Here is a 26,427-nt window from a genome sequence, read left to right as displayed (position 1 = left end):
AAACAAAATGGAACTGAGACATTTTCAATCACTGCATGAGTAACATTGTATTTTTGAGGCTCCCAACACAGAAAATGAGGCCAATAATAGTCTGTGTTCTCTATCATTTAATATTTCTACCCAAATTTGAGAGATGCTGTGTACTCTGGTCCATGTTCACCTTATGCTTGGTGGCAGGACTCAGGAGGTAGTATCGGTTCCAATTGTTAACTAACTGCACCTACCTTATCACTTCTAGTACTTACATAACCCAAGAGACTCATTCCATACCAGTGAGGCCAGTGTCTTCGCTACCAGTTATTTTAACCCTCCACTGCCTAGGACATCACCTGGTACCTATTTAGTAACTCTTTGGTAAGCATAGGAGTCTCCATGCCACCCTGTCCTGTGCTTCTGGGGTTCATGCTGCCCCGTCCCTGGGTCATCTGGAGTACACACCTCCACCTCCTCCGGTGCTACTGGCTCCTATCTTGGCACAAGACATCTTCTTGGCCCTTCCACTCTACAACCAGCCCAGGCCGCCAAACTTCATCTCTACAGACCAATAGCAGCTTGGGGGCAGGGGCTGCATCACATCCTACAGGGTCCCCCCGGGTCAGCACAGGGCAAGGCAAAACCCACAAGGGCCCAACAGATTCTTGTTATTTGGCTGAAAAGCTAAAGCATACAGGAATGCTTACACTAATTCTTTGGTTGCAGTACAAAAAGTGTCCATTTGGAGGGACTCTCAGACAAGGAAAAACCTAGCAGGCCCAAAGGAGTCACGTAGTTTTTTAAAAAAAGAATGTTAGATGCTCTCAAGAAAGCATCACTGAGCCCCCCAAAGATTAAAGGGCGAAAGACATAGCTCTTTCTGGGAAAACATCTCAGAAAGGGCCATTTACTCTCGGGGAAAAAAATGACCATGTAGAACTTCTCAAGATTTCAGAAATAAAATGAGAAGGTGTCATCAATAACAGCAAACATCTGAGAAACAATGGACTGCGATTCTGTGAACAAAATGGAGTCTTGGAGCTGCTCAGTTTGGTCCATTGGTACTAATTTTGCTGTGTCCAGTCTCCTGATACCCCATGTCGAGTCCCACAGAATCTCGAATTTGATCTCTTCCATGTTAAGGAGAGAGGGCCCATACGTTTTGTAATATTTGTTCCTTCACTGACAAAGACAAAAAGAATGAGATATGCTAAAAATACACCTGCTCAGCATCCCTGTCCTACCACATAGAACCCATACATAAATCTGGATTTGGGGACATAAGTCATCTCACATTTTAGGGCCTATTTATTTAATGTTCTGTTTCATTGCTGAACTCACTGTGTGGCTTTGATAAGGATATAATTTCTGCCCCCATAAATCCAATGGCCATTCATACACATGCGTCAGCAACTCTTCAATCAAAGTGCCATTGGAATAAAACTTATGAAAGAGAATTTAAAGGATTATGGTCTGAGATGAGGAAGCAACATTTGGTCCTTGGAAAAAGATCATAAATATGAACCTTGATGTTCTGAAAGGAAATGGGACATAGTTGTGAGAAAAATAATATTTTCCAGGTAATGGGAGACTGAAACACAGGCAGATTTTAAGAATTAACTTTTTTCCCTCATGAGAGTAATGGATATACTCATCCTACAAAAAGTTTAAATACATGAAAGTATAAGGAGGAAAATTTAAATCACCCATACGTCTGCTGTAGGAGAGAGCCACTGTTGGCATATTGGTATATTTACTGCCAGGCCCTTTGCTCTGCATGGAGCTCTACTGAAATATTTATTTGTATAGAATTCACATCTTTGAACCCAGTTTTAGATCCTGCCTTTATAATATAACAAAGCAAGCTTCGAAAACATTTTAAAGGCCTAACATCCCACTTTACAATACCATTTCTTTAGCCAATCCCCTGTTTGGGGCTGCCTGTGTAGTTTAAAATTCTTCTGTAAAGGGAGAATTTCTGTAAATAATATAGCAACTGATCACCTTTGTGCACAAATATTCGTTTACATTTCTGATTTTTTTTTTCCTTTGGACACATTTTTAGAAGTGAATCACAGCATGCAAAATCATTCGCGACTGTTGACATATATTGCCAAATTACTCCCCCCAAAAGTACTATGGAAGTCTTGCCAAGGGTGTGATTGAAAAGAGTAAAAAATAACATTGTAATTCTAGCTTCCTTGATTGTTTTTCAGATTGAACTTCTTGTTTTCCCGTACAGTTATTTTGGTCATTGGTATTTCTTTTTCTTTGACTTAGCTCCTTCTTCAAGTTTCCTACAGGGTGCCAAAGAATTTTCTTACTGGGTCAGAAGAACTCCTTAGATGTCAACGAATGATAACAGCCCTTGTCGTATTTGCTGCAAACTGCACTGCATTTAGATGTCATTCACAATGCTGCTTGAAACACACAGGCTTAACTTTTAAACAGTTAAATCTGTCAAACATTTCCTTTTTTATTTCTTCCATTTCTATTATGTTTAGAAAATCCTTACCCTGACAATAACTAAACATTTGCTTATGGGGATCCCTGGGTGGCTCAGCGGTTTAGCGCCTGCCTTTGGCCCAGGGCACGATCCTGGAGTCCCGGGATCAAGTCCCACGTCGGGCTCCCGGCATGGAGCCTGCTTCTCCCTCCTCCTGTGTCTCTGCCTCTCTCTCTATCATAAAATAAATAAATAAATATTTAAAAAAATAAAACATTCGCTTATGTTTCTTTTATTATTTTTTACGTGTAACTGTAAAATTCATTTGAAGTTTATTTTGGTGTGCAGTGTGAGCAAGATCTAATTGATTTGTTTCTTCCAAATGTTTACACAACTTTCCCAGTGACATTCGTGGAAGCAGGCCCATCTTCTTCCACTGCTGGATCATGACATGGCTTCTGTTGGTTTATACTACGCCATCTACTTCACCATATTCAACCTTGTTAATTCTTTCAACAAAACTATGCTTTAAATTGTTGTAAATTTCCCTCATGTAAGAGGCAGCCTTTCCATCCAGGTGCACAGTTTTATGACTCAGGGCAATTCCACTTCAGCTGCTTTTTGCCGTTTATCTAATAAAGCTCTGCCTGTTTGTTCCTTATTCTTTGGTTTATGAATCGTTTTGCTTCAGGTTGATGTGGTTCAGGACATGCCACCCCAAAATATGACACCTTGGCATATTGAATATTTTAAGCTAAAGCAATCTAAGAAATGGCAGGTGAAGAAGGTACTCTCTGAACCTCCTGTGTGGCAGGTCATGCGACTCTCCTATAAGAAGTGACTTCCCTACACCCAGAGGAAAGAAGCATCCTTATCTCAGAAGATGGAGCGACCTCAAGGAGGACCCCAATGAACAGCCCTTACTAAATTCCCCACCAGCCCCTAGGTTACTTTACTCAGCTCATATCCTTCTGTCTTATTTTCTTACGACTGTGCACTTTTCATCAAACCTGGTAAACAACAGAACACTCAGGTTTAACTGTTCCTTTGGGTATTTCCTTACAAAGGCTCCTGTGTCGTATAAAATTTACATAAAATAAATGTGTGTTTTTCTTATTAATCTGTCTTTTGTTAATAGAGCCCCAGCCAAGAGCCTGGAAGGGTACTAAAAGATTTTTTTTTCTTTCTACAAAATATAAATCCTGTTAATATAGCTGAATTTTGTTTTTCTAAAAAACCCAATCCAAAAGCTATGGGCAGTTTATAGCTATTACTTGATCCCCAATATTTGTAAACACAACTATGTGCCTGATGAAATGCTCAGAATTTTGAACACATTAACTCGCTTCCATAATAACCCAACGTGGTATTCCCAGTTTATAGATGGGGAAACTGAGATTTGGAGGGATGGAGGGGTACCCACCACAATGTTGAGCAGCTGGGGGAGGGGGGGGGCAGAACACAGGCAGCCAGATTCCAGTATTTATTTTTTTAAGTAGGTTCCACGTCCACTGCGGGGCTTGAACTCATGACTCTAAGATTCAGTTACACTCTCCACTGACTGAGCCAGCCAGGCTCCCCCAGATTCCAGTATATTCTTAACCTCCACACTGAACTGCTGCCTGTGATGTGTGGCTTCACTTCTGTTGTCACCACCTGCTTGCTTGCCATTTTAATTTTTTTTTTGTTTGTTTTTTAAAGATTTATTTAGTCATGAGACATACAGAGAGAGAGAGGCAGAGAGAGAGACAGAGACATAGGCAGAGGGAGAAGCAGGCTCCATGCAGGGAGCCTAATGCGGGACTCGATCCTGGGACTCCAGGATCACACCCTGGGCCGGAGGTAGGTGCTAAACCACTGAGCTGCCCAGGCATCTCTTGTTATTTGTTTTCAGTCTTTTGCTATACTGTGTTTTGTCTGCATTCATCTTTTCCAAGAATTGTAGTGTATGATGGACAATTGTCAATAATTATTTTTTACATTTGATGCTCACAGATTCTAATGCTTACTACTTGTCCCCATGTATTAGGATGACCCCATTTCTGAACTTTTAATTTTACTTCATCTTGCAGTTCTCTTTAGCTTGCCTTTAAATGACTTTCAAAAAAGGCAGGTGGGGGGATATATGTTCTGAGCTCTTACATATCTGAGAATGAGCCATGTGAATGGCAGTTTGTCTGGGTGAGAAATTTTAGGACAACAAGCTTTGTTTCTCCAAGCTCTATAAGTGATGCTTCCTTTCCTCCTCAAATTTTGTCCTGTATACAAAGGGAAGTCTAGTGCCAACTTGGTTATTGTTTTCTTATATGTAACCTATATATCCTGAAGGAAGGGTATTTGTTTGCTTTGTGATTAAGAACGTCTAGAGTGAAAACCAAAAAAAAGAATGTTCTAGAATGGATGAATCACTAATTTCTACACCTGAAACTAATATTACACTTATGTTCACTAACTGGAATATAAATAAAAACCTGAAAAAAAAAAAAAAAAAAGAACGTTCCAAAATGTTCCTAGCTGTAGACTTTCTTCCTTTAATTATGCTGGGATAGGGTTCATTCTCTTTAGTATGAATGCTCCATAAATTTGTTCCTATTGTATGGAATTATCGCTTCCTGTTTCAAGTTTTCTTCTTTCCTTCTTGGGACAACACTATGATTCTCCAGTCATCTCCTGTTCTCAGTCTTCCATTTTATTATGCTATCCCTCATTCATTTTCTCCTTTTGCTTGCACTCTGAAAGAGCTCCTCAGGATTCTTTCACAGCACTAATTTGATTTTCTACAATGCCCCATCTGCTCTTTACTGTTCCATGATGATTTTAATCACGTTACAACAATTTAAGTTTGCAGGCATTTCTTACTTGCCCACCTCCCTTCATCTGGTCTACCTTTGTATATATCCCTGCCATTAAAAAAAAAAAAAAAAAAAAAAGTCTCATCTTCCTTGCGTCTCAACCTGCTTGCTCAAATGGCTTCCTGTTCTCATTTTTTGGAGACGTTGTATTCTTATGTTCTACAGAAGTTTATACAAAGCTTTCTCAAACGTTTTGTAGTCCTTGATCCCTTAGCAATTTACCTTTAAATATGTCCTCCATGATACTCTTTTTCCTTTATTCCTCAACATATATTTAAAAACTTTTTTTAAAAAGATTTTATTTATTTGAGAAAGGGAGAGCTTGCACATGCAAGCACAAGTGGGGGAGGGAGAGGAGATGCAGATTCCCTACTGAGCAGGGAGTCTGATGTGGGGCTCAATCCCAGGACCCTCAGATCATGACCTGAGCCAAAGGCAGATGCTTAACTGACTGAGCCATCCTGGCACTCCTATTTTTAGGTCATTTCCGTACCCAACGTGAAGCTCAAACTCACGATCCTGAGATCAAGAGTTGCATGCTCTACTGACTGAACCAGGCCAGGTGCCCCCTGAATATATATTTTAAATGGGTTACGTATTATGTGTACATTTTCTTTCTTTACTCGTTTTCAATGAGTAAAGCTATATTCAGAGAGATATATGAGGAAAGCTATATCCAGACTTTGTGTTTGCCAACAGATGCTATGTTTAGATTCCCCATTGGCTCTGTCCACTGTCTACTTGGATACTGGTGAGCTCTCTTCCCTCAGAACCAGCCTGGCACTCAAATGGATGTACCTGGCTCCTACCCCAGTATTAGCGGGTCTGTGCTGGGTCCAGGTGAAGTCACATCCCTTTCACAGTGCACGACAATCACATGCACACTGAGTCAATGCCATCCATTTAAACTTAAAATCCCACTGACATTGAGATTCTTCATATTTCCACATGTATCCACTATGCTTCACACCTGAGGCTCATGAGCCCAAGGACATGATCTGCCAAGATCAGTCCTTTCCTATGGCCAATCCTTTCTTCTTTTGGAAGGTGCACTGTGTGGGATGATAAGAGAGAATAGGATTTTGGCTCCCTGAAATCAAAGGGCTGCCTCCCAGGTTTTTTGGCTTCTGAAAAAAAGACCCTGTTTTTTCTGAGCAAAGGGGGAGACATAAAGAATCTTCCTGCTTTCCTACAGGTGCACAGGGCTTTGCTGTGTATCACGCACCAAGTACGGCCAGACCACGGATATGTTGTTGTTTTTCATGCAAACCCATTAGGTTAATAGTCAGTAGAAACTTTTCTAAGGTTGAAATGGTTGTCAGTCTCAGCTGTGGGTTTCTGTCTTTTCCTAGGTCTTCCTAACATTTCAGCTGGGTACCTTAATTCAATGCGGAAATCTACTGATTCCTTACACGGATCTAGGAACTCCACTGTTCCTGGAGAGCCGGGTTAATGGAAAGAGGAGTAAATTCTTCTTGGCATCTCTCAGTTTAAATCTAAGCTACTCACCACCATTTCTCCTGGCAAACTCTCTACTCCTGCTTCCCTGCTGTCACCTTGTCACCCTGTGGGAAGCTTTTCAATGTGCTCACACCACTGGGGTCTGCCCTTTACAGGCCAAGGCCGGGTCTGTGTAACTCAATTCTCCATCATCTTGTTGGCCGTTTCACCTCCAGCTCTGATGTAACTAAACCTTCAGACACTCTAGACAGGACCTGAAGGGCAGTGGAGTCCAGAGGGGAACACAGAGAGGAGAGCAGAGCCCGTTTCCAGCCTGCTCGGCCCACCACTCACCTTCCTGGGCAATCTCTAGTGGAGCGCATAATCTGTCTGGAAAGCAATGGGGCTTGTTGGCCTAGGAAATCTCTAAGATTTCTTCCACTTTGAACATAAGCTGCATGCAAACTGATTTTTCACAGCATATATTTATGGCTTTGTTTTCATAGTATCACCTATGTCCGAAGTTCTATATCCCCTAGGCTGGATACTGGATAGGTAGTGAAAGGTCCTGCACACTGTGCTTCATCCTAGAATTCCTAAAATTGGAGGTTCATAGGATGTGTTGGAGAAGATGATGACTGTGGCTTCCCTCCCTCTCAGAAGGTAGATACAAGATTCTGCATATAATTTTGGAGGTCTCCCTGACTCCCTGGAGCTGGCGTGGGGCTGGGGGTATATCCACAGATCAGAAACTAAGAACTTGCTCTGAGATACACATCACTCCTCTGCTACTTGGAGTTACTTTGTATGAATCATCTGAAAGATAGGGAGTCAGATTTGAGGAAGGCATTTCTGCAAAGAATTAAGATAAGGGGCCTTGTTAAAATGTGGAGCCACAATGAGGGAAGTGGGAGTCTTTTCTGAGAATGAACAAATTCCAGGCTCCATTAACATTAGATCACAGCAGGGCTTGGCCAAATTCACTCAAGGAGACCGTGGGTTCCTAGACCTGTAAGAGCAGCCTGTGTCCAGTAGGACTAAATTTAACTAAAAAAGCTGGAGCAGAGGCCCCAAGGTGGACATCAGGAGTGTCTGGCAATCTGGTCCAGGGAGGAAGGAGTGTCTGGGTGTTTAACTCCACATGCTTTTGGCCACAAAAGCACAGTGGCCTCTACCTTGAGATGAATATGAAATCTTAGCCTGATGACTTTAAACATTTATCTAATGCCATTATAATTCTATGTTCACTTGGCAGTGTTCTCAGTCCCCTAAGGTCTATTTACAGGGAAAGAAGGCATTACCCCAGTGGATTTCTGCTATTTGTGGTCTACAGGACAGTGTTTTCACATGGGAAACAATAAAATGGGTTCATTATGATTTGTCTTCATGGGTGTCTTAACTGGACTATAGAGGCTGCTCTGATCAAGCCTGCAGACACATGGATGGCTTTATTTCTCCCTATAAATTAATAAACTGGTGTCTTGATGCACTGCTCTGAGAGGATCGCACTGGATCTGGTCTCTATGGGCTTGGCTGCCTCTGAATCGTAACAAGAATGGATCTTGGGGCTCTCAAAATGGAGGAACAGAATGAGCTGCATCCCCTCCCCTGCCTTGAGATGCTACCGCATTTCCACTTACATCTATTTTGGGTAATGGGGTGCTCTGGTTTTAATTACTTACCCACAACCCCATACCAAATATATAGACAATGTTCTGTTTTAGACCTAAGTAAATCTAACCTACTACAAGACTAGAACTTGTAATCCCCAGAGCTGCAGTTCTCAAATGTTACTGTGTACAAGAATCACCTTGGAGAAACTCATTAATGACATATTTGCTGGTTCCACTGTTGGGAGAATTGGATTCAGGATGTCTGGAGTGGGAGCAGTAATCTGCATGCTGAACAGCATCATGCTTTGAGAAACCTGGCACAGAAAAGTGGTTACAGCCCCCTGGACCAACTTTACGGAGTCACAGGGGGTACTTGGCTCACCAGAGACCTCTCCACCCCGTGTCATTCCTACACTCAGTCCCAAACCAAGCAATGCTCCCTCTCAGGGCACATGCACTCTGCAAATCATGGAGGGCAGGTTCTGAACCAACCCTCACACGAGCGACCCATTCAATTGGCACCAAAAATCTTTTGGTCATGTTCTCATGGAAACTCCCAGGATTCAGAATGGAAATGTTCCTTTGGGACTCAAGCTCTAGCTCTATCTTGTCACTGGGAAAGTCCCTGAACCCCTCCTAAGCTATTTCCTCACTTAAAAACTTGAGATAATAAGAATCTCACTCAATACGAACTATAATATAAAAGATATCACGCCAATAAAACCACTGGCGTGGAGCTTGGCACAAAGTAAGGAGTAACTCTTAACTATTGTTATCACCAATGTCATCTAGGAAAAAAACAGTCTTCCCATGGGACACTCACTGAGACTTACTATGTGCCAGGCACCCTTATAAGTGTGCCAACAAGGAAAACAGTAAGTAAACATAAGAGCTCTGGGTGCTTGGGAGCAACATTGCAGTAGCGATAGAACTTTCTATCTCCAGAGATAGCACATAAAATTGGGCTAGATCTCTCTCATTCTGGATCGCTATTGGTACCAAACCAGATGCATGCCCTCAGGGCGCCCCCTGGAGCAGGGATGATGGGGTGGCCTGAGGAAGGCTGCTCCTGGGCTCCACGTCACGAGAGTTCTGGTCCTGGGTTTCACTGAGGGAGCTTCTCTAACGTGCTGACCTTCAGACACCTGTCACACTGGGAGGCCCTGGCATCCTGCCTCCCCAACTCCCAATCGCAGGGCATCAAAGCGCTCCAGAGAGGAAGAGCTACAAAGACCCAATGACAAATGCAGTTTGCTGAAAGGAGAAGGGGAGGGGCAGGTGCAGGTGCCATTACTCAGTGCTCTCCTGACACTAGAGAAAATTGCTCCATTTGTATTTCTGGCTGCATAATTATCTCCCCCCCACCCTAGTTGATATAATGTTTCTTCTCAGAGGAATAAGAGGATACTAGAGATGAGGAGGGTAAGAACTAGAAGTTGGCAGGGCTGACCTGTCTCCACCAAGTCATTTCTCTCAAGCAGGGTCAAGCTTCAGTAACCCGGGAGGGGACTGGAAGGTACCTCTCGCCCCTCCCTCCTCCACCCCCTCCCTCTGATTACTTCCCCTTCATCCGTGCTTAAAATAGACTGAGCCGAACTGAAAATAACCTAGGAGATTAAATTAAATTAAATCAGGCCTGGCTCCAAGGCAGCTGCTAATAAAATCATAAGCATTCACATCAGTGTGGCAGACAAAGACAAAAATGTTTATTGGTTCTTTATTTTTCCCCCCTACTGAAGTAGCTGAGGCTTCAAGAGACAAAGCCAAATGAAATCAGCCTTCTATCCTCTTTATACAAGGGACTAGCTGCAGAAACCTTTGAGGCAGGTGATGAGCAGGAATTTGTTTTTGCTAGAAGCCTGAGAGAGCCTCATCTTCTGGTGGGCTTTGCTGGGCTTCCCTGCCAGGAATGCACCGGCTGAGCATCGCACAGGATGCCTGGTAGCCCGTAACAGTTCACATAGGAGGCTGTATTTCCTCCAGTTGTCACCAGTAAAGGGATGGACAGTCCCACCCCAGGGCTCTTCCCAACCCCTGCAGGATTGACGATCCTCCCAGACGTTCTTGATCACCAAAAAAAAGGGATCAGTGCTGATTCTGAGGGATGTATTTAGAGGGAGCTATTGGGGGTTCATGCAAACAAGGGACTAGTAGCTTTTGTCTCTAGAGTCTTTGGTGAAAGAGCTAAAATATAACGAGCCACCTTTTCCACCTATCTGTTGTACCACTGCAGGCCTTAATCTGAAAATACAAAGCTACAGATAAACATTAATTAAACTTGGGATGTCAGGGCTGAGAGATCTTTACCTGGAAAAGCCTCCTGTCACTTCAAAGTCACTTCAACTGCAATTAAAAAAAAAAAAATCTACAAGTTCTCATATCCATTGGGATCTCTCTGACTAGGTCTAGCCATCAAGGATGACTACCCCAACGTGATCACACGTATCAAACCTAGCACGACACTAAATTAATTCTGAAAAGATTGGAGACTGGGTATCTTGGGTGTAAGGCTTTTAATCCAGTAAAATAACCAAGTTGTTTGTATAACCACCACGCCATGGTACTAAGGCAGTCACTGGTAGGAAAAACCGCCAAGTGCAGAGATTAAACAGGAAGCCAGTCCATGTTGTAGGGCCCACAAGTCAAAGACTAGCCACAGGATGAAGAGTCAGTTCCTCAGGAGGCCTCAAGAGGTAGGCATTTGAGAGCTAAGAGCTTTAGGGAGCAGAGAGGGGACCCGCCATTCTGAGCATAATCACCATAGCTGAAAAACCAAGCAGGAGACACATCAATGTTCCATTTGTGGGAGAGACTAATGGTGATGATTCATGGATAACATGTACCTTGCTTTGTCTTTCCCCTGCTGAATGGAAGCCAGGTAAGCTGGCTTTTTTTTTTTTTTTTTTTTCCCCAGAGAGAGGCTAAGAATCCAGAGGCATTGTTAGCATATTGCCAACTAGTTCATTCCCGCAGTTGGAAATGCTCATAAAAGCAAAGCTCTGGGGGTGACAGGCACAGAGTCCTGGGACCAAGTAAATCACAGAGCCTGCAGACAAAGCTACCCGGGGGGGGGGGGGGGGGGGGGGGAGTCATTTCGGGCCGCGCAGTTCACAATGCAGGCTGGAGGGCTTTGTCCAGTCCCCAGGCCCTAATCAACCATCTCCACCTTCCTGGTACTTGTTCTACCTTCTAACTGGGGCCCCATTCAAAGAACACTGCTTCCTGGGGGTACCGCCATCACTAAGCCTCTTCTCCATCAGCACCATTTCCACTTGGAACCCAGTGTGTGGTTTTATAGCTTCTGAGAGGGGTGATTAATGGGCCAGGCGGCTGGACTGGACAAATAGAGCCAAATCCATTTTTCCTTTATCCTTGGCTGTTTCTGGAAACTGGCCAGGTCAGGAATGCGTTTTGTTCAAAAGGGACGTATGAGTCATATCTAACTTTTGTACAGAAGCATAGACACTGCCACTGCTCTTTAGTAACTGTGGACGTGCAACATGGTTGAAGGAAAAAGGCACCCAAGTGGAGGGCAGGAGCCTGGCTCCAGTGCCTGTTCTGACAGCAGCTTTCTGCATAACCTGGCTGCCAGCTTCCGGTCGTGCTGCACTACTTCTCATCCTGTCTGCTTAGCACCCACCTCTCAGGTCCTGCAAAATGCCCTTCCCCCCTTGGGCCTACCCCCTTCTGTGACCCCATGCTTCAGCCATAGTCAAGGAGTCCAGGGCTGGCACATGACCCACAATGAGCCGATGAGTCCCTTCCCTGAGCCTCTGGATTGTGCCGGACATGGAGGGAGATATGAAGCAGTAAGAGGCAAAGCTGAAGAACCATCTGGGGCCATGTTTTCTGCAATGTGGGGAGAGCCCAACTAGCTTTGAAAGGGATGAAAGACAGTAGTTCACATGTAGAAGAGGGGATACAAAACCCTGTTTCCAGGGTCCCAAAGCCTTCCCACCCTTGAGTTCTAGCAGCTATCCCAGATTTCTTTCGATAATTCCTTCTTCATGAGTGGGCTGAAGTCTGGTTTTGTCCCTTACAACCCCAGACACCCTACACCAGTCATGTTTGTTCCCTCTCCAAACCTTAGTTTTTTTCACATGAAAAAAACTATGCAGAAGTTGGGCTGCATCAGTGGTTCTCAACCTGTTCCCTAGTCTCCTCATGGGTCGAAGAGGAGGGGGGACGTGGGTGCCACATCCTCTCCTTTCTAACAAGGGGAGCTCTGTTTAACGGGAATATCACTCCAAGTAAGATGTCACTGGAAGGTGTCTGCTATTCAGACTTGTCTGAAAGTTACCATGCCCAATGCTTCTCAAGCCTCATCAAGCTGGAGCCCCCAATTCTCTCAGTTCCTCGAGGGGGGCCAGGCTGGTTGGCCCTGGTGATCAGCTCTTTCTCTCTGAAATGACACTTCCAGCAGATAAACGCCAGACCTGCGGGGACCCTCGGAGTTCTTACAGTTAAGTGCCTTTGTATGAACTTGCATATGAGGAAGGCAAAACCCAGGGAGCTGAGGACAAGGTGCATGGAAGGTTAAAATCCTCAGGTTTAATATTCTCAGCTTGATACACAACTGTTCCATTCACTGAACTCTTTCCATTCTCAAAGTGCAGATTCTGGGGTGTTCCTGGGTCCTGCCTGGTAGGCACCGTAAAGGAAAAAGCAAACGAAATCTGGGATTAGGCTTTCCTTGCTGTGGCTGGAGCCCTCCTGTGGGCATAGTTATGCCATGAACAAATGCCTACAGAAAGAGTTAATGTGTCAATAAGTGACACATACTGATTCATTGAACCATATAATATAAACGTGACTGCAACAAAACTTGTCGTAGAGAAACAATCCCTAATTATTATCGAGCATTGGTTAGTGGCGGAGTTGGGAGTCAACCCCAATTGATCTGACCATAAAGCCAATAGCATAGTTTCCACTAAAACCAGATCGCTTCTCTTACCTTATAAACACAGGCTCCCTGTACCTTTTCTTCATGGAGTGTTAGTCATTTAATGTGTGCTGAGATTAGTTTCAAAAAATATAATGGGCATCCTTCAGAAGTTCAGAGTTTTCAGGCTACCAGAATCCCTGCTCTCTTAGGGGTTCAGGGTAGGGGATTGAAATAGGTTTCAGGGTCATCCAGAGTCGAGGGGATCTATGAGGATCTATTAGTAAGATCTATGAGGCTGCAAACTGTGCTGGTTAAAATGTGTAGCGCACACACTTTCTGGCCTTGTGGGCAGATGTTTACCCACAAGAGTTCTTCTGTGGGTACTCACCCAGGCAGCCCATAAAATGAGAGTGGCAATACACAGCCAAAGAACCATGTCCTGCGCACCCTTCCTTCCGGCAGTGGTTGGCTGCAGGCAGAGTGACTTAAGCAGAAGGAGATGTCAGTGTGGTATTTGCCAGAACAAGAGTCCTCCTCCGCCACCTTCCCACTGGGTGTCCAGGAGAGTAGGCATTTCTTTCGATTACATCCCCTGCCTCCAGTGGGTCGAAGCTGGTGAAGCGACACTTTCTTCAATGCAACTCTCTCCAAATTCAGCACCCCCACCTTGAACACTTTTATAGGAAGTTTGCCTTGCATCTGTTCTTGTTTCATTATTCTAGGGAAAAAAAATGCTTGACTTGGTTTTAAAAGGGACCCTGACTGTCTTTAATTAACCACAAACTTTGCATTAATTACCAAGGAAAATGGGTGGTGAAAGTACAGCTACTGTTCTCAGCAAAGTCCTCTGTGGGGGGGGCAGTCTGGTGCAGGGCTTCCGCAGGTGGCCATTCCCTGCCTTATTCAAATAGGGATATTTTAGAAGAACCTCAGGAGCTAACTACTATTTTCTCAGGGAATCTGCATTCTTTCCAAGTGGAAATGCCTAGAGGCTGAGATGAACACAGCCTGATGTTTCTCAGCACCATTTTGGGGCTAATAACCAGAGCAGGTGTATACCCATGAACTGGAGATTCCTTTCAAAACATTTGAAAAAGAATGCTTGTGGGATATAGGAGCAGCTTAGTGTTGGAAGGGACCAAAAGGCAGCATCCACTCACCTAGCTTTTTAGGGGACTACTCTAATCCATTCATGAAGATGAAATGGATCAAAGGAGGAAAAACCTCTGCATTTATTTTGGAACATTTCCACTGGTAAACAAAGTGAACACTGAATGTTCAAGTTTTCCAACCTTTGGGTAGGGTGGTGGGAGAAATCCAAAGGGGCATTTATCTGCTATTGTCTCTTCCAGCCTGACCCCCTTAACATCTCCTCTCCCCATCAAAGATTTAAAAAAAAAAAAAAAAAGAAAGAAAGAAATTTCCATGATGTGATTAAAAAGACATCATTTGCAAGCTTCTGAGAGATTCTTCACTTGGCAAATGCATTTACTTTCTAGAAGATCAAGTTCCTTGCAATAATTTCATGGCAATTAATCTTTTGCTTAAATGATAATCCTATAATTAGAAGCAATTAAAATCCTGCACAAGAATGACCCACTCAGTCAAGGTCAACGTCCCTGTATGCTAATGGCGTCATCTTGAAAGAGGTCCCAGAAATCCAGAAATATTTCTCTTTTTATTCCCCCCCCCCCCCCCGCCCGCCCAGGAATGTGGGTGTTCAAAGTCCATGGATTTTCATGGCAGGAACCATTGATGCCAAAGTGGATAGATGACTGAGGTCCCTGTCAAAGAGGCTAGGGGCTTAAGATCATCTTAAGCAGGAGAGCAGGAGACACAGAAGCCATGTCACTTTGAGCTTGGATACCAGGGTATTTTAAGACAAAGGCACACACTGCATTAAGAAAACACCACACGGCTTTTGCCCTTTGCCCCAGTCTTGTTGCCTCCCACAACATCCAGTGACTAAGCAGCCAGCATGGAAAGCAGTGTCTAAACCACTGCGCAGAGAACCGTGCAGGAATGACAACATGGGGGAGGGCAGGCCGCTAGTTAGTACACACTTAACACTTAGCTCTGCCTCTGACAGGCCAGGATGAGGTACCACGGTCAGGATGTAAATAAGGACATGCTTCTTTTGAGAGGATAGACCTCTTTCCTCTTTCTTGGCTGATATGTGTTTCTCTGAAGGATCCCAGAAGTCACGTGGCTTCATGAATTAGGCAAAAAATAGAATAATTTTAGCTTGATCCAGACATAGGGCCAAAATGGGAAGAGTTGCTTGGATCTGGGATGTAAAGCACGGTATAAAGCCAAGTGAATTTTTAAATTCTGTGCCTACTGAAGACTTCTATAGTCATCACCCACTCAGCAAACACACAGTAGGGTACAAATTTGAGGTACTGGGCTGGATACAAGAGGTAAGATGCCATTTCTGTCCTCGAATGGCTAATGGTCTGCTGGAGGGAGATTAACATGCAGATGAACATAAGTGAAATCACATTATGAACGTTATAAAGGACATGAGAGAAAAGTGGTTGATCTTAGGCAAGCTATAAAATGTGAGGAGAGGCTTCATAAAGGTATCTGGAGCAGAGTGTTAAGATGTTCCCAAGGGAAGGGACACAGCATAAACAAAAGTGAGGAGGTAGGAAACAACCTGCCTACTGGGCAGACAGCACACAGCACATAGCTTGCTCTACCATTGGGACACTGAGTGTCAAGGGATGGGGGCCACTGGGAATCAGACTGGGGAGGCAGGACATCTGACGTTTAGGAATATCCCATCAAGGAAGATGACAGAAGAAATAAATCCCTTGAAGACATGCCAAGAAGCTATCACCTAGAAGTGTACACATCTGAACGGGGCAACACACGGGTGCTCTTCTATCATTTTTAGCTTAGAGACCATGCCTGTTTTCTTTTGCAAATTCTTTTGCAAATGTTAAGCAGCAGCAAACTCAAGGCAGCTGATTGCCGGAGATGGGTTCTTCCAGGACTGTGGGAATGGGAGATGAGGATGGGTCTGCAATGAGAAAGAACCAGAGCCAACAAGGAAAAGCCAGTGATGGCAGGGTGAGAAAGGACGGAGCCAGGACCCATGTCTGGCCAACTCATGTGCCCTCGGAACATGTCTGGAGGAGGTATTTGTTTCCATCCTTCTTTGCCCATTTTAATTTTTTTTCCGCCAGAGTCCCTGCTGCCATGTTTATTTCTAGCCATTTTCTAAGCCCTGAGAGATAGAGGCTGGGGGAAATGATGACAGACCCTCACTTGCAATGATGCCAACAGCACTGCAGTAATTACAGGGGCCACAGGACCAGCACAGAGTAGTCTCACCTGTTAATTGTAGGACAGAAACACGAGGTTGCAAACCTCACACTGGTATGGGCCACGTCTGTGCTAGCACACAATCTTCCCTCGGCAGGGCTGGGGGTCAGCAGCGTGAGAGAGTGGGAGGCACGTGCCTGGGTGCTGGGCAGGAGCATCCTCCAGTTAGCAGCTGTGTGACCTTGGGCAGGCCTGGGAGCTCTTCCAGACTGTTCTTTCATTACAGAATGACAATAATGATAGCACTTTTCTCGAAGGGTTGTTGTGATGAACATACAGATCATCACAACATAATATATAGAATTAACATATAGAAAGGCTTCCAAACAGGGCCTGGTACATGGAAGGTACTTACAGCGGCTTTTCTGGTTTGCTCTCCTGACCCCTTTTCCACATTTCCTACTTGTGTTTGGACTGGCTGGCAGTCCCCTAGCATCCCCAGAAATATTTCTCTTTTTATTCACCCCCCCCCCCCCCAGGAATGGGAGCATAGCATCCCCACTGGGAGCACTGATGTTGGCTTACCTGGGGGCTTCCTACAAGCTGAGTGTCATCTCTATAGACAGCAACAGAATGTTCCAACTTATCACTGCTCAAAGTTCTGGAAGGTTGGTTTAAACAATTTCAAACCCACAGTGGAATTGAAAGAACAGTACATTGAACAGCTATATATCCTTCACCTAGATTCACTATCTATCTAAATCTACTTTTAGATTTGCTATTTATTAACATTTTGCCACACATATTTTCTGTGTATGCACCTACACATATTTTCAGCTTTTTGCTTTGTTTTTTGTTTTTATGGAGTCATTTGTAGATGAGGTACAGACATCACCATTATCTTCCAGAAACTTCACAGATACAAACATATTACCTAAAATATTGTCCAGATCCACAACCCATCCCAACCCTCACTGTCACCCAAAGTCCTCTATAGTTGTCTTTTGAGATCCAGGGTCTAATCAAGTGTTACAGATTGCCATTGGTTGCCATGACTCCAGGTTCCTTTACTCAAGAACCGTCCCCTTGACTGTTTGTTTCTTGGGATATTGGCGTTTTTGAACAGTCCAGACTGGTTAACGAGCAGAATGTCCCAATATCTGGACTTATCTGCTTCCCCCTCCCCTCTCATAATTAGATTCAGGTTATAAAATTTTGGCAAAATAAATAAATAAATAAATAAAATTTTGGCAAACACACTTGATAGGCAATACCATGTACCTTCTTATTACATCACAATAGGTATACCCTTTTAGTCTGTGGTATGGGGGAGGCTGAGTTTGGTTATTCAGTTAAGGCAGCCTACTTATATCAAATGGAGAACAGAACTTCATAGGAAAATGTTCAATCCAAGTGACAGTATTCTGACTCTACCTTTAGTGGGATATCATCCAAGGATTTTTTAGAACAGCAATAAAATCTTGAACTTTATGGAGTAGATTGGGGTTATTGGTCTGTGAATTCTAAAATTTTGCTGCATGTAATGTGAGGCAGAGCAAATAAGTACACTTATTGAAATCATCAAGAACCAGAGATCTACATAGGGAGGAGGAGGAATGAATAAGGACCAGGGAAATGTAAGGAAGAACCCTGAGCTGCAATCAGAACCAGAAACACTAGTGTGGAGTCATTACCTCTGTCTACTGCAGGAGCTGAGAAATAGTAATGTCCCAGGAGCAATGAGCACCCTAGCACACAGACCTTGGATTTTTATTTCCCAGTTAAAAAAAAAAAAAAAGATACCCAGAGTCACTCAGAGATATTAAGTACAAGGTGGGCTCTTCTGTTCTAGAAAGAAAGGAAGTGCTAAAAAAAAAAAAAAAAAAAAAAAAGCCTGATGGGTTATGTCAAAAGGACACAGAGCCAGTTTGAAGGGGCTCCCACTGGCTATATTTTGAACAATTTGAACACAAAAAATTGAAAGAACTTGTGAGCCCAAATTGCTATTTTAAAAAATGCAGGGGAGGGGTGTCTGGGTGGCTCAGTCAGTTAAACATCCAACTCTTGATTTCAGCTCAGGTCTTGAGCTCAGGGTCATGAGTTCAAGTCCCGTGTTGGGCTCCCCACTGGGTGTGGAGCCTATTTAAAAAAAATAAATGTAGGGGAGAGGTAAAGGAAAAGCTTGCCTTTCAGACGAATGCCAGCAAATGATCACAGAAGGAATTACAGAATTAGAAAGTCATCATTGTGCAACCATCAATGTAATAGCTGATTACAGCTCATCCACGGATGCTGAAACCACTGGGTGGAAGGCTGCTGGTCTCCAGCTATGACACACCCAGATTCCTTAATTTATAAACAGAAAAGGGTCCCTTTGTCGTGGAGGGATCTGATGAAAATACCTGAACTAGGTATCACCAATAATGGACAATCTGGGTATACTTGAGGGTAATCAGCTTCTTGTTGGCCTCCCTTCTCTATCCCAACCCACAGACCAGCTACCTCAGCTGCATCACCTTCCATGTGCCTGAGCTGGATCCAAATCCCACAGCCAAGATTTTATTTCATGGAAATTACCTCTGAGTAATACCTTTTCCTTCAAGCAATAAGCTCGGTCCAACTCCTAGCTGGCAGCCCCACACTGGGATTATTATATTCCACAAGCTTGACTGTCATTGGGAAAAGCATCCCTACAAAGCTTTCAGGCAACTAGTGGGGTACCTGCTTTGCGCCCTTTCCCAGCATTGACAAAGAAAAGTCAAGGGTCACTGTGAACCTCAGGGGGACATCTGGAGTTCAGGCTATCAGATCAATGCTCTGTCCTTGAAAACACAGCCACCTGGAACTTGAAATCCTCGTTTGAAAAGGAAATATTTAGAGCCTGTACTACACGACCCCTAAGAACTGTGCAATCTGTACACTGTGATGACTCTAGCCCTGATGCCTTAAAAACAGAAAGAAATTGCCCTCCAGCTCTCCCCACCTCACACTCCAGATTCCCCAAATCCTAGACTATGTGAGCTTCCCAAACACACCACGCCCTTCCATGGCTCTGCATCTTTATCTGAAACGTGCTCCCGGCTTCACTGTCACTTGCTACACATGGAGCCCTCAGCAGCTTCTGCAGGGCAGGTGAGGCACTGCTCTCCCCATTTCCCACTCCACTTAAAGGCAGGTGCACCCGCTCATTCTTTATTATGTCTCAATCCCCCCCCCCACCTTCCCAAGACCACACATTCCACAGTAAGGACCATGTCTTAATTATCTTTGCTTCCTTGGCGCCTTGAGAGGCCCTGACACATGCTCAATAAATGTATAATGAATGGGTGAATCAACAATTGTTCCCCAAAGCTGAGTTGCACTGCTTTGACTCTGACAGGCCTCTAGGCCCAGAAGAGGGAAGAACACATACAGGGAGTGTTATTGCTTCATCACAATACCATGACGACAAGTCTCGATGGCTGCAGTGGTGACACAGGGGCACTGAACTGCAAACTGCCCTAGAAGGCAGACTGAGCAGGATGTGACTGGTCGTTGCAAGGAGCCTCAGCTCCTGTCCCAAGCCCTCCCCTCCTCCCGGAACTTGCTGGAGAACTTCGATCTCCACGCCAAATTAACCACCCCGAGTATTTGAGAAAATGAGACTCTTCTGCAGAATAATCTATTTGTGGGAGACATGTGTTCCTGGAGCAGCTGTAAAGAATGATATTTTTTCCATTTACTTACAACATTAAATTGAAAATTTGTTCCCACGAGGGATTTTTTTTTTTTTACCACTCCTCCAAAAAACCAAATAAAAAAAGCACACAGGAATGTAGAAAACCTATTAAAATCGCATATTGGAAGAAATAAAAATGACGCTGTTCAGATAACATCAGCACCACTGCCCAAAGGCAAAAAATAAAAATATATCACCAAAGCGGAGGCCTTTCCCATAAATACCACACCGATCTAGAAAGGAAACTCATCTCTGATTTCAAAAGGCTGATTTCTGTCCCAAAGCAGGAATCTTGGGAGTTTCTTTTTTATTTTGGGAATTATTTTCAATTTAAGTGATTCTGCATAGGTAAAATGGAGATGAACTAATCTAACCATCAGCACAGCTGCTCAGGGGTTAAATGCATTTTCCAACTTATCACTTGCATTTGGACATAAGCTCTGCTTGTTACGGTTCACTCTTTATGCCTGCATTCTTATTAAAGCCAGGCTGATGCCGCCATTCCATCTGGGTCCTTCACTGGAACTCTGCTCCCTCTGCCTCACAAATACTCGCCCCTCTCCATGGCATACCATTTAGCACCCACATAATCAAGCATTTAATTTTGCATGCACTTGGATTGGCTATTAATTCCTTCATGAGTTACTTTTTTTCCTCCCCTGGTTTTAAGTCTCACATTGGGACCTTCTGTACCTTCAAAGAAACTGTGGGGTGCCGAATATGGGTTTGGTGAATACATACAGGTTTGCTATTTATTCAAAAAGAGTCTCTTTAATTAATACGAGAGAATTAGGAGGTTCGCAGCCTCTGGGCTGAAAGCAAGGGGCTGGGCGTCACTCAAGCTCCAACACCAATGCTTTCTTTCTTTTTTTTTCAACACCAATGCTTTCTACCTTAGAACTCGGAACAATGTCTTCCTTTCTTTCTCTTAACCCATTTGCATATCTCAAAATTGAGGCTAATAATAGCACTTTATGGCATTGTTTGAAGGGTCAAAGAAACAAGGAATAGAAAGCACTTAGCAGAAAGAAAGGTCCAGTCTTATAAACACAGTACATCCATACCAAGTACTACTTGGTAGCTACTGTTATTTAAAATATGTGTCAAGACAAATTTGTGCCTGAACCATTGTGTTAGGAGGTTTGGCAGATAATGCAGGAGGAGGAGCCATCACTGGCAGCTTCTGCTCCAAAGGGGCTTTGCTTTGTATCCTTGGCAGTCTTTTCATACTGGATTAAGAGAAGTCTGATGTCTTCTCTTTGCCTCTTTAAAATAATTTCCAGTGACGAACTATAGGTACGCAGGTATCTTTAAAAAAAAAAACAAATCTATCAGATACTATTAAAAATGTGTCTACTTTGAGGGGTGCCTGGGTGGCTTAGTTGGTTAAGTGCCTGCCTCCGGCTCAGGTCATGATCCTTGGGTCCTGGGATGGAGCCCTGCATCAAATTCCCTGCTCCGCAGGGGTCTGCCCCTTCCCACACCCCAGTTCCTGCTCTCTTCTTCTCTCTTCTCTCTCTAATAAATATATAAAATATTTTAAAAATAAAGTAAATAACAATGTGTCTACTTTGATACTTACCCTATGGTTCTAGAAGAATATCAATACTGAGGGGCAGGAGAATTGGGTGAAGGGAACCCTATACTACTTCCGAATTTTTTTTTTTTTTTTTTGCATTTGGATCATAAGCTCTATTTGTTATGGTTTATTATTTATATTTGTGTTCTCACTACATCAAAGTTAATTCTGATTCTGAAAATCTACTACATTCAAAGTTCTAATTTAGATAGATGATTATCCAATAGTTACCATCTTGAGTTTGGCTTTCCATGCTTAGGATGAAATTTTCTTCACACAAATAACAACCATATTTAAAAAAATAGTTTTGCTATGGACTGAATTATGTATCCTCCCTGAATTCATATGTTGAACCCCTAACCCCTAAAGTGATGGGAACCCCTGGCCCCTTGAATAGGGGGCTGTGGGGAAATAGTTGAGTCATTACAGTGAGGCTCCCCTCATGATGGGTTTAGTGCTCTTATAAGAAGATACACCAAAGAGCTTGCTTCCTCTCTTTTTCCATCCCCCAAGTGAAGACACAGCCAGACAATCATCTACAAACCAAAAAGGAGTCCTCACCAGGAATCAAATCAGAGCACCTTCATCCTAGACTTTCCAGCTTCCAGAACTGTGATCAATAAAATGTGTTTCTGCCACCCAGTCTATAGTATTTTTGATAGCAGCCAGAACTAAGACAAGATACCAATTCTTATCAATACTATCATTGAAATACCTTATATCTCTACTCGTAGCAATTACTCACTTAATGATTAATTTTACCAACTGCTTGACTTTGGGCCAGTCATGTAATTTCTCTGTGCCTTCATCTCTAAGTAAGGATAATAAAGTAATATTCCACATAGGTTTACAGAAGTTAACTAGGCGACATGCTCAGAAAGTGCCCTTTCTGTGGAGGCCACTCATGTTGGCTGCTGTTGCTACTGTTATTAAACTCTTGCTGGACTCATATTCCTAGAGCAGAGCTGTATCTATGCAAAAACACTTTAGACTAATTCTCAAGAGACTTGACCTAGATTTTTATCATAAGTTATGCTCACTGGCTTTCACATGTTAAAAATCTATATCTAACTCAGTGAAGGGTGTGGTCTCCTAGGAGGATTCTATGGCTTGAATCAAGTTAGGCTCTTGGCAATGGTGAGGCAATGAGCATGTGAGCTCTGGGACAACACTCCTTGCTGGGCCTGCATGATGAGACCCGATCTTCCTCCTCTGTGTACCATGTGCCACCCTGGCCGAGGCATCTGTGACCCTCTGTGCAGTTTTATACATGTGTAAGCTTCTCGAGGCTCAGAGAAGACAGTAGAAAACTCAAGCAGCACTGTATGGTTGCTGCTTTTATTACAAGAGAAAGCATGGGGCAGGTCCAGTATGCAGTGTGCTCTGCTGTATTCAGAAACAAAATGAATGAGAGCTGAATGTTTAAAAACTGCCGGGGCATTCTTGCCTCACAGTGAGCCATGCACTTCACAATTAAGCTCTGACGGGTCACCTGTAATGTTTCTTATATTGCCAACAGCAGTGGCTTTATAAAGCTAAAGAAAAACAGTGCAGTGTTTAGCCAATAGGTGTTCTAACTTTAGGCTCCAAATCCCTTACCACCTACTGCTTTCTGATCATTTTCTCTTAAGCTGCATGGTCCCTGCCCCCAATATAGGATTCTGGCAAGGTGGGAGCCTCAGTAGAAAGAGAACAAGTATAAGGCTGTGGTGGGACAGACATTCTCAGGGCCCCGGAGGAGCCCTGCTTCCTCTGGTACCCACAAGGGAGGCCCTGGCTTCCAGCTTGGAGGACAGAGTGGACCCCATCACCAGTGTCAGTCTTGTGAAAGGGAAATGTAGGTGAGCCCCACAGGGAAGGATGCAGAAGCAAAGGTCTGGGGAAATGAACTTCCCTGAAACCAAAAAGTCAAAATGCATTCTGTGTCTATGACAGGGATTCTATTCACAATTCACTCTTGAACATGAGCTAGACTTGTTTCACAAGGTTACCCAGAGGCAAAGGGTGTTGATCCTTTTTTAGCAACACCTCAAAATCCTTTGATTTTCTCTAAATTCTTACCAGGGTGGGGAGGTGGTGGGAGGTGGGGGGAATAATGTCACCCTCCCCCCCCCAGCTTAAATAGATCCTGCTCATCCTTTTTCCTTAATATTTTATGTTATTTGCCAATACATAACAATAAAGTCTTCCCATGTGTTTGACAGCTTAAAATTTCTAAATACAAATGGAAACCTAATACCTTTATTCAATGAAAACAAACGCTCTTGTCAAAGGAAACAGAGTATGTGGTAGCACATGATGGAACCCCAAGAGCTAAGGAACAAGACTGACTGACAATGGGCCGTAAAACCATAAATTGACAAGAGTGGATCATGGCACAGATATGCCAAGTATCTCAGGACACACGATGTGTCCCGGGCCAACAAGTCTCTTGGACAACTGGACAGAGTGTGCTGATCTAGCGAGAGTGGATTTGGTGGGAAAACCAAAGGAAAGGCCATGCTATGGCACAGCCCACAGAGCCACAGCCCCGGGGAAGGAGTGTTCTGGCCTGTGGACAGGGAACTCTGGTCTCACGACTGCACTGTTTATAGGAGGTGTATTTGGTGTGATAGTTAAAAGCATAGGATCTGGAGTGGAAATGCTGCTTTTCCAACTGGCTCCTCCATGCTCTATGACATTCCAAATTTCTGATCTCTCTATGCCTCCGTTTCCTCTTCTGGAAAATGAGGCTAACAACTGGGTAGCTGGGAGGACTAAACAAATTATCTATGGCTAAGTTCTTAGCACTGTGCCTACCACAGAGGAAGCATAACTCGATAAGCTGATGGCTAGTTACTGTCAGTGTCATCATTAGGATGGGCTGATCAGGTCACCACAGCCTGACGCCAACACGTCTGGCCATCCCTCCACCTCCCTCTGCCCTAGCCGACTCCCTTCAACAGCATTTTGTTTAATTGGCTTCCCTGCTCCTCTGTCACCAGGGGACAACACGTTGGCCATGCTGTCAGAGTACCTCAACCCACAAGGCAGTTGTGACTCTGTATGGCATTTGAGTAGCTGGGAAGTTGGCGTACTGAGCAGTCTCTGGGGAGATGTGTTAATGGCAAATCAATGGCTCTGAGTCTGACCGGCTCCGAGGCAATGATGCCTTGGGGTCAACCTGACCTTGACTCGAACGCTGCTGGAGAAGCTGCGCGCTTCACGCATCCACAAGCATGTCTTACCAGTGACGTGGAGCTTCTCATCAGTGACCTCAGCCTTCAGGTAGATCCGGCCCCTCTTCTCCGTGTGGTCCATCCCGCAGAGGCTGGGGACATTTATTACACACTGCTTGTGCACGTTCATATCACAGGCTGTGAATCATGAAAGCAAAGGGTAAGGCTGCGCATATGGGCTCAAGCCCTCACTTCCTCCGTGTTTTGGTGTCTGAGCACAAGTGAAAATGAGCTACCCTCTAACTCGATACTTTGCTATCATGTTTTTGGTGACACGAAGAACTGTTAGCAGATGTTCCCTATAACAGAGGCTTCATGTGAATGACAATATCCTTAAAATACCCATGCCATATTTGTCCAGTCTTAACTGAAGCAAAATTCCCCTGCTTGCTCTTCTGTGACTGCTTCAAATATTTAACACTCTACAGAATTCACACAGGTAAATGCATACAGAGCACAGGCTAATTAATATTTCATGTATGCAGAGGCAAATTACATGCAAATTTTAAACAGAGGATTTTTTTTTTTTTTTGCCAAAGAATTTCTTATGCCCCTCTGAGCTTACCATTCAGGGAGATTGAGAATCTGTGGAGTACAGGAAATTGATAAAATTTCTTTCCTTAGTTAACTCTGTATTTTCAAGAAGGCTTAAGTACATTGCTCTTTTTTGTCTTTTTTTTTTTTTTTAGGAACTTGTATTTTAGATTTTAAACCTGTCTTCAAATATTTAAATATTATTCTAAGTAAAACAAATACACGCCTGGCATGATAAGCCATTCCTTACCAGCTGACACTATGTGGGTGAGACAGAGAGGAATAAAAAGATCAGTCTCGGTGCAATGAACCAAAGAAACCCTGAAAAGAATCCTGTGTGCTGAACACAAACAGAAGACTCTGTGTAGGTGTTCCAGCTCTATTGTCCTTGTACCTTCAGGCTTCCCAAAGAAGCGATGGCCACTGGAATCCTCACATACCCTGGACAGGATGTCATAAAGGCTCTTCTGTAGCCTTCAGGGTGGAGCCTTCAGGCTCATTTCATTTTGAGTGCTTAACATGGTGAAGTAAATGGCAAAACACATGGCAAATAACGTATATTTGCCATGATTCAATACGGAAAACAGGCTAATGGACACAATGAGGAAACAATGAGCTGATTAACAAATGTGGATTCTCTTTAGGTTTCTATTTCCAAAGCTAACTGTTCAAAATCATGCACCTCGACGCAGCCAATATAAAAGCTTCTTGACAAGGTGTGCTATTGACAGGACTTGTGTCAACCAACTCCCATCTTTGAGTGCCTGGGCAGAATTGCAACTTCAAAGAAATTAATGCCAGCCTCTCTGCAAAGGGGGAGCATGGGAGGCGAAAGTGCCCTGGGTTGTATTCATGTCTCGGCTCTACCATTAGCAGCTTTTAGATCTTGGGAAGCTCAA

The 26,427-nt window shown here is 43.8% G+C and overlaps 2 protein-coding genes across 6 annotated transcripts in view; both read right to left on the bottom strand.

The window, feature by feature from the left end:
• Window positions 1-26,427, bottom strand: part of PRKCA (protein kinase C alpha) — a 395,705-nt gene that overhangs the window by 97,347 nt on the left and 271,931 nt on the right. For both annotated transcript variants that reach the window (XM_038546804.1, XM_038546805.1), the window contains exon 5: window positions 25,004-25,132. In XM_038546804.1, the coding sequence (XP_038402732.1) occupies window positions 25,004-25,132 (129 nt within the window). The remainder of the gene's footprint in view (window positions 1-25,003; window positions 25,133-26,427) is intronic.
• On the bottom strand, window positions 10,046-17,587 carry LOC111097324. Of its 4 annotated transcripts, none has more exons than XR_005364293.1 (3): window positions 17,065-17,587; window positions 13,598-13,927; window positions 10,046-11,088 (listed from the first exon to the last, which is right to left on the bottom strand). XR_005364293.1 is itself a non-coding variant. In XM_038546807.1 (3 exons), exons 1-3 carry the CDS (start codon window positions 16,821-16,823, stop codon window positions 11,001-11,003), a joined length of 693 nt encoding a protein of 230 aa, XP_038402735.1. In that variant the 5' UTR covers window positions 16,824-16,998; the 3' UTR covers window positions 10,046-11,000. The 4 variants fall into 4 exon arrangements, 3 of the variants coding, with proteins under 3 accessions (XP_038402735.1, XP_038402734.1, XP_038402736.1); XM_038546807.1 differs by lacking the exon at window positions 17,065-17,587 and adding an exon at window positions 16,549-16,998; XM_038546806.1 differs by lacking the exons at window positions 10,046-11,088; window positions 17,065-17,587 and adding exons at window positions 11,426-12,965; window positions 16,549-17,023.

This window comes from Canis lupus, chromosome 9 (genome assembly GCF_011100685.1).
Source record: "Canis lupus familiaris isolate Mischka breed German Shepherd chromosome 9, alternate assembly UU_Cfam_GSD_1.0, whole genome shotgun sequence".
NCBI classification, from domain to species: domain Eukaryota; kingdom Metazoa; phylum Chordata; class Mammalia; order Carnivora; family Canidae; genus Canis; species Canis lupus.
The sequence above is the reverse complement of the archived record's forward strand: the minus strand, read 5'-3'. Positions and strand labels throughout refer to the sequence as shown.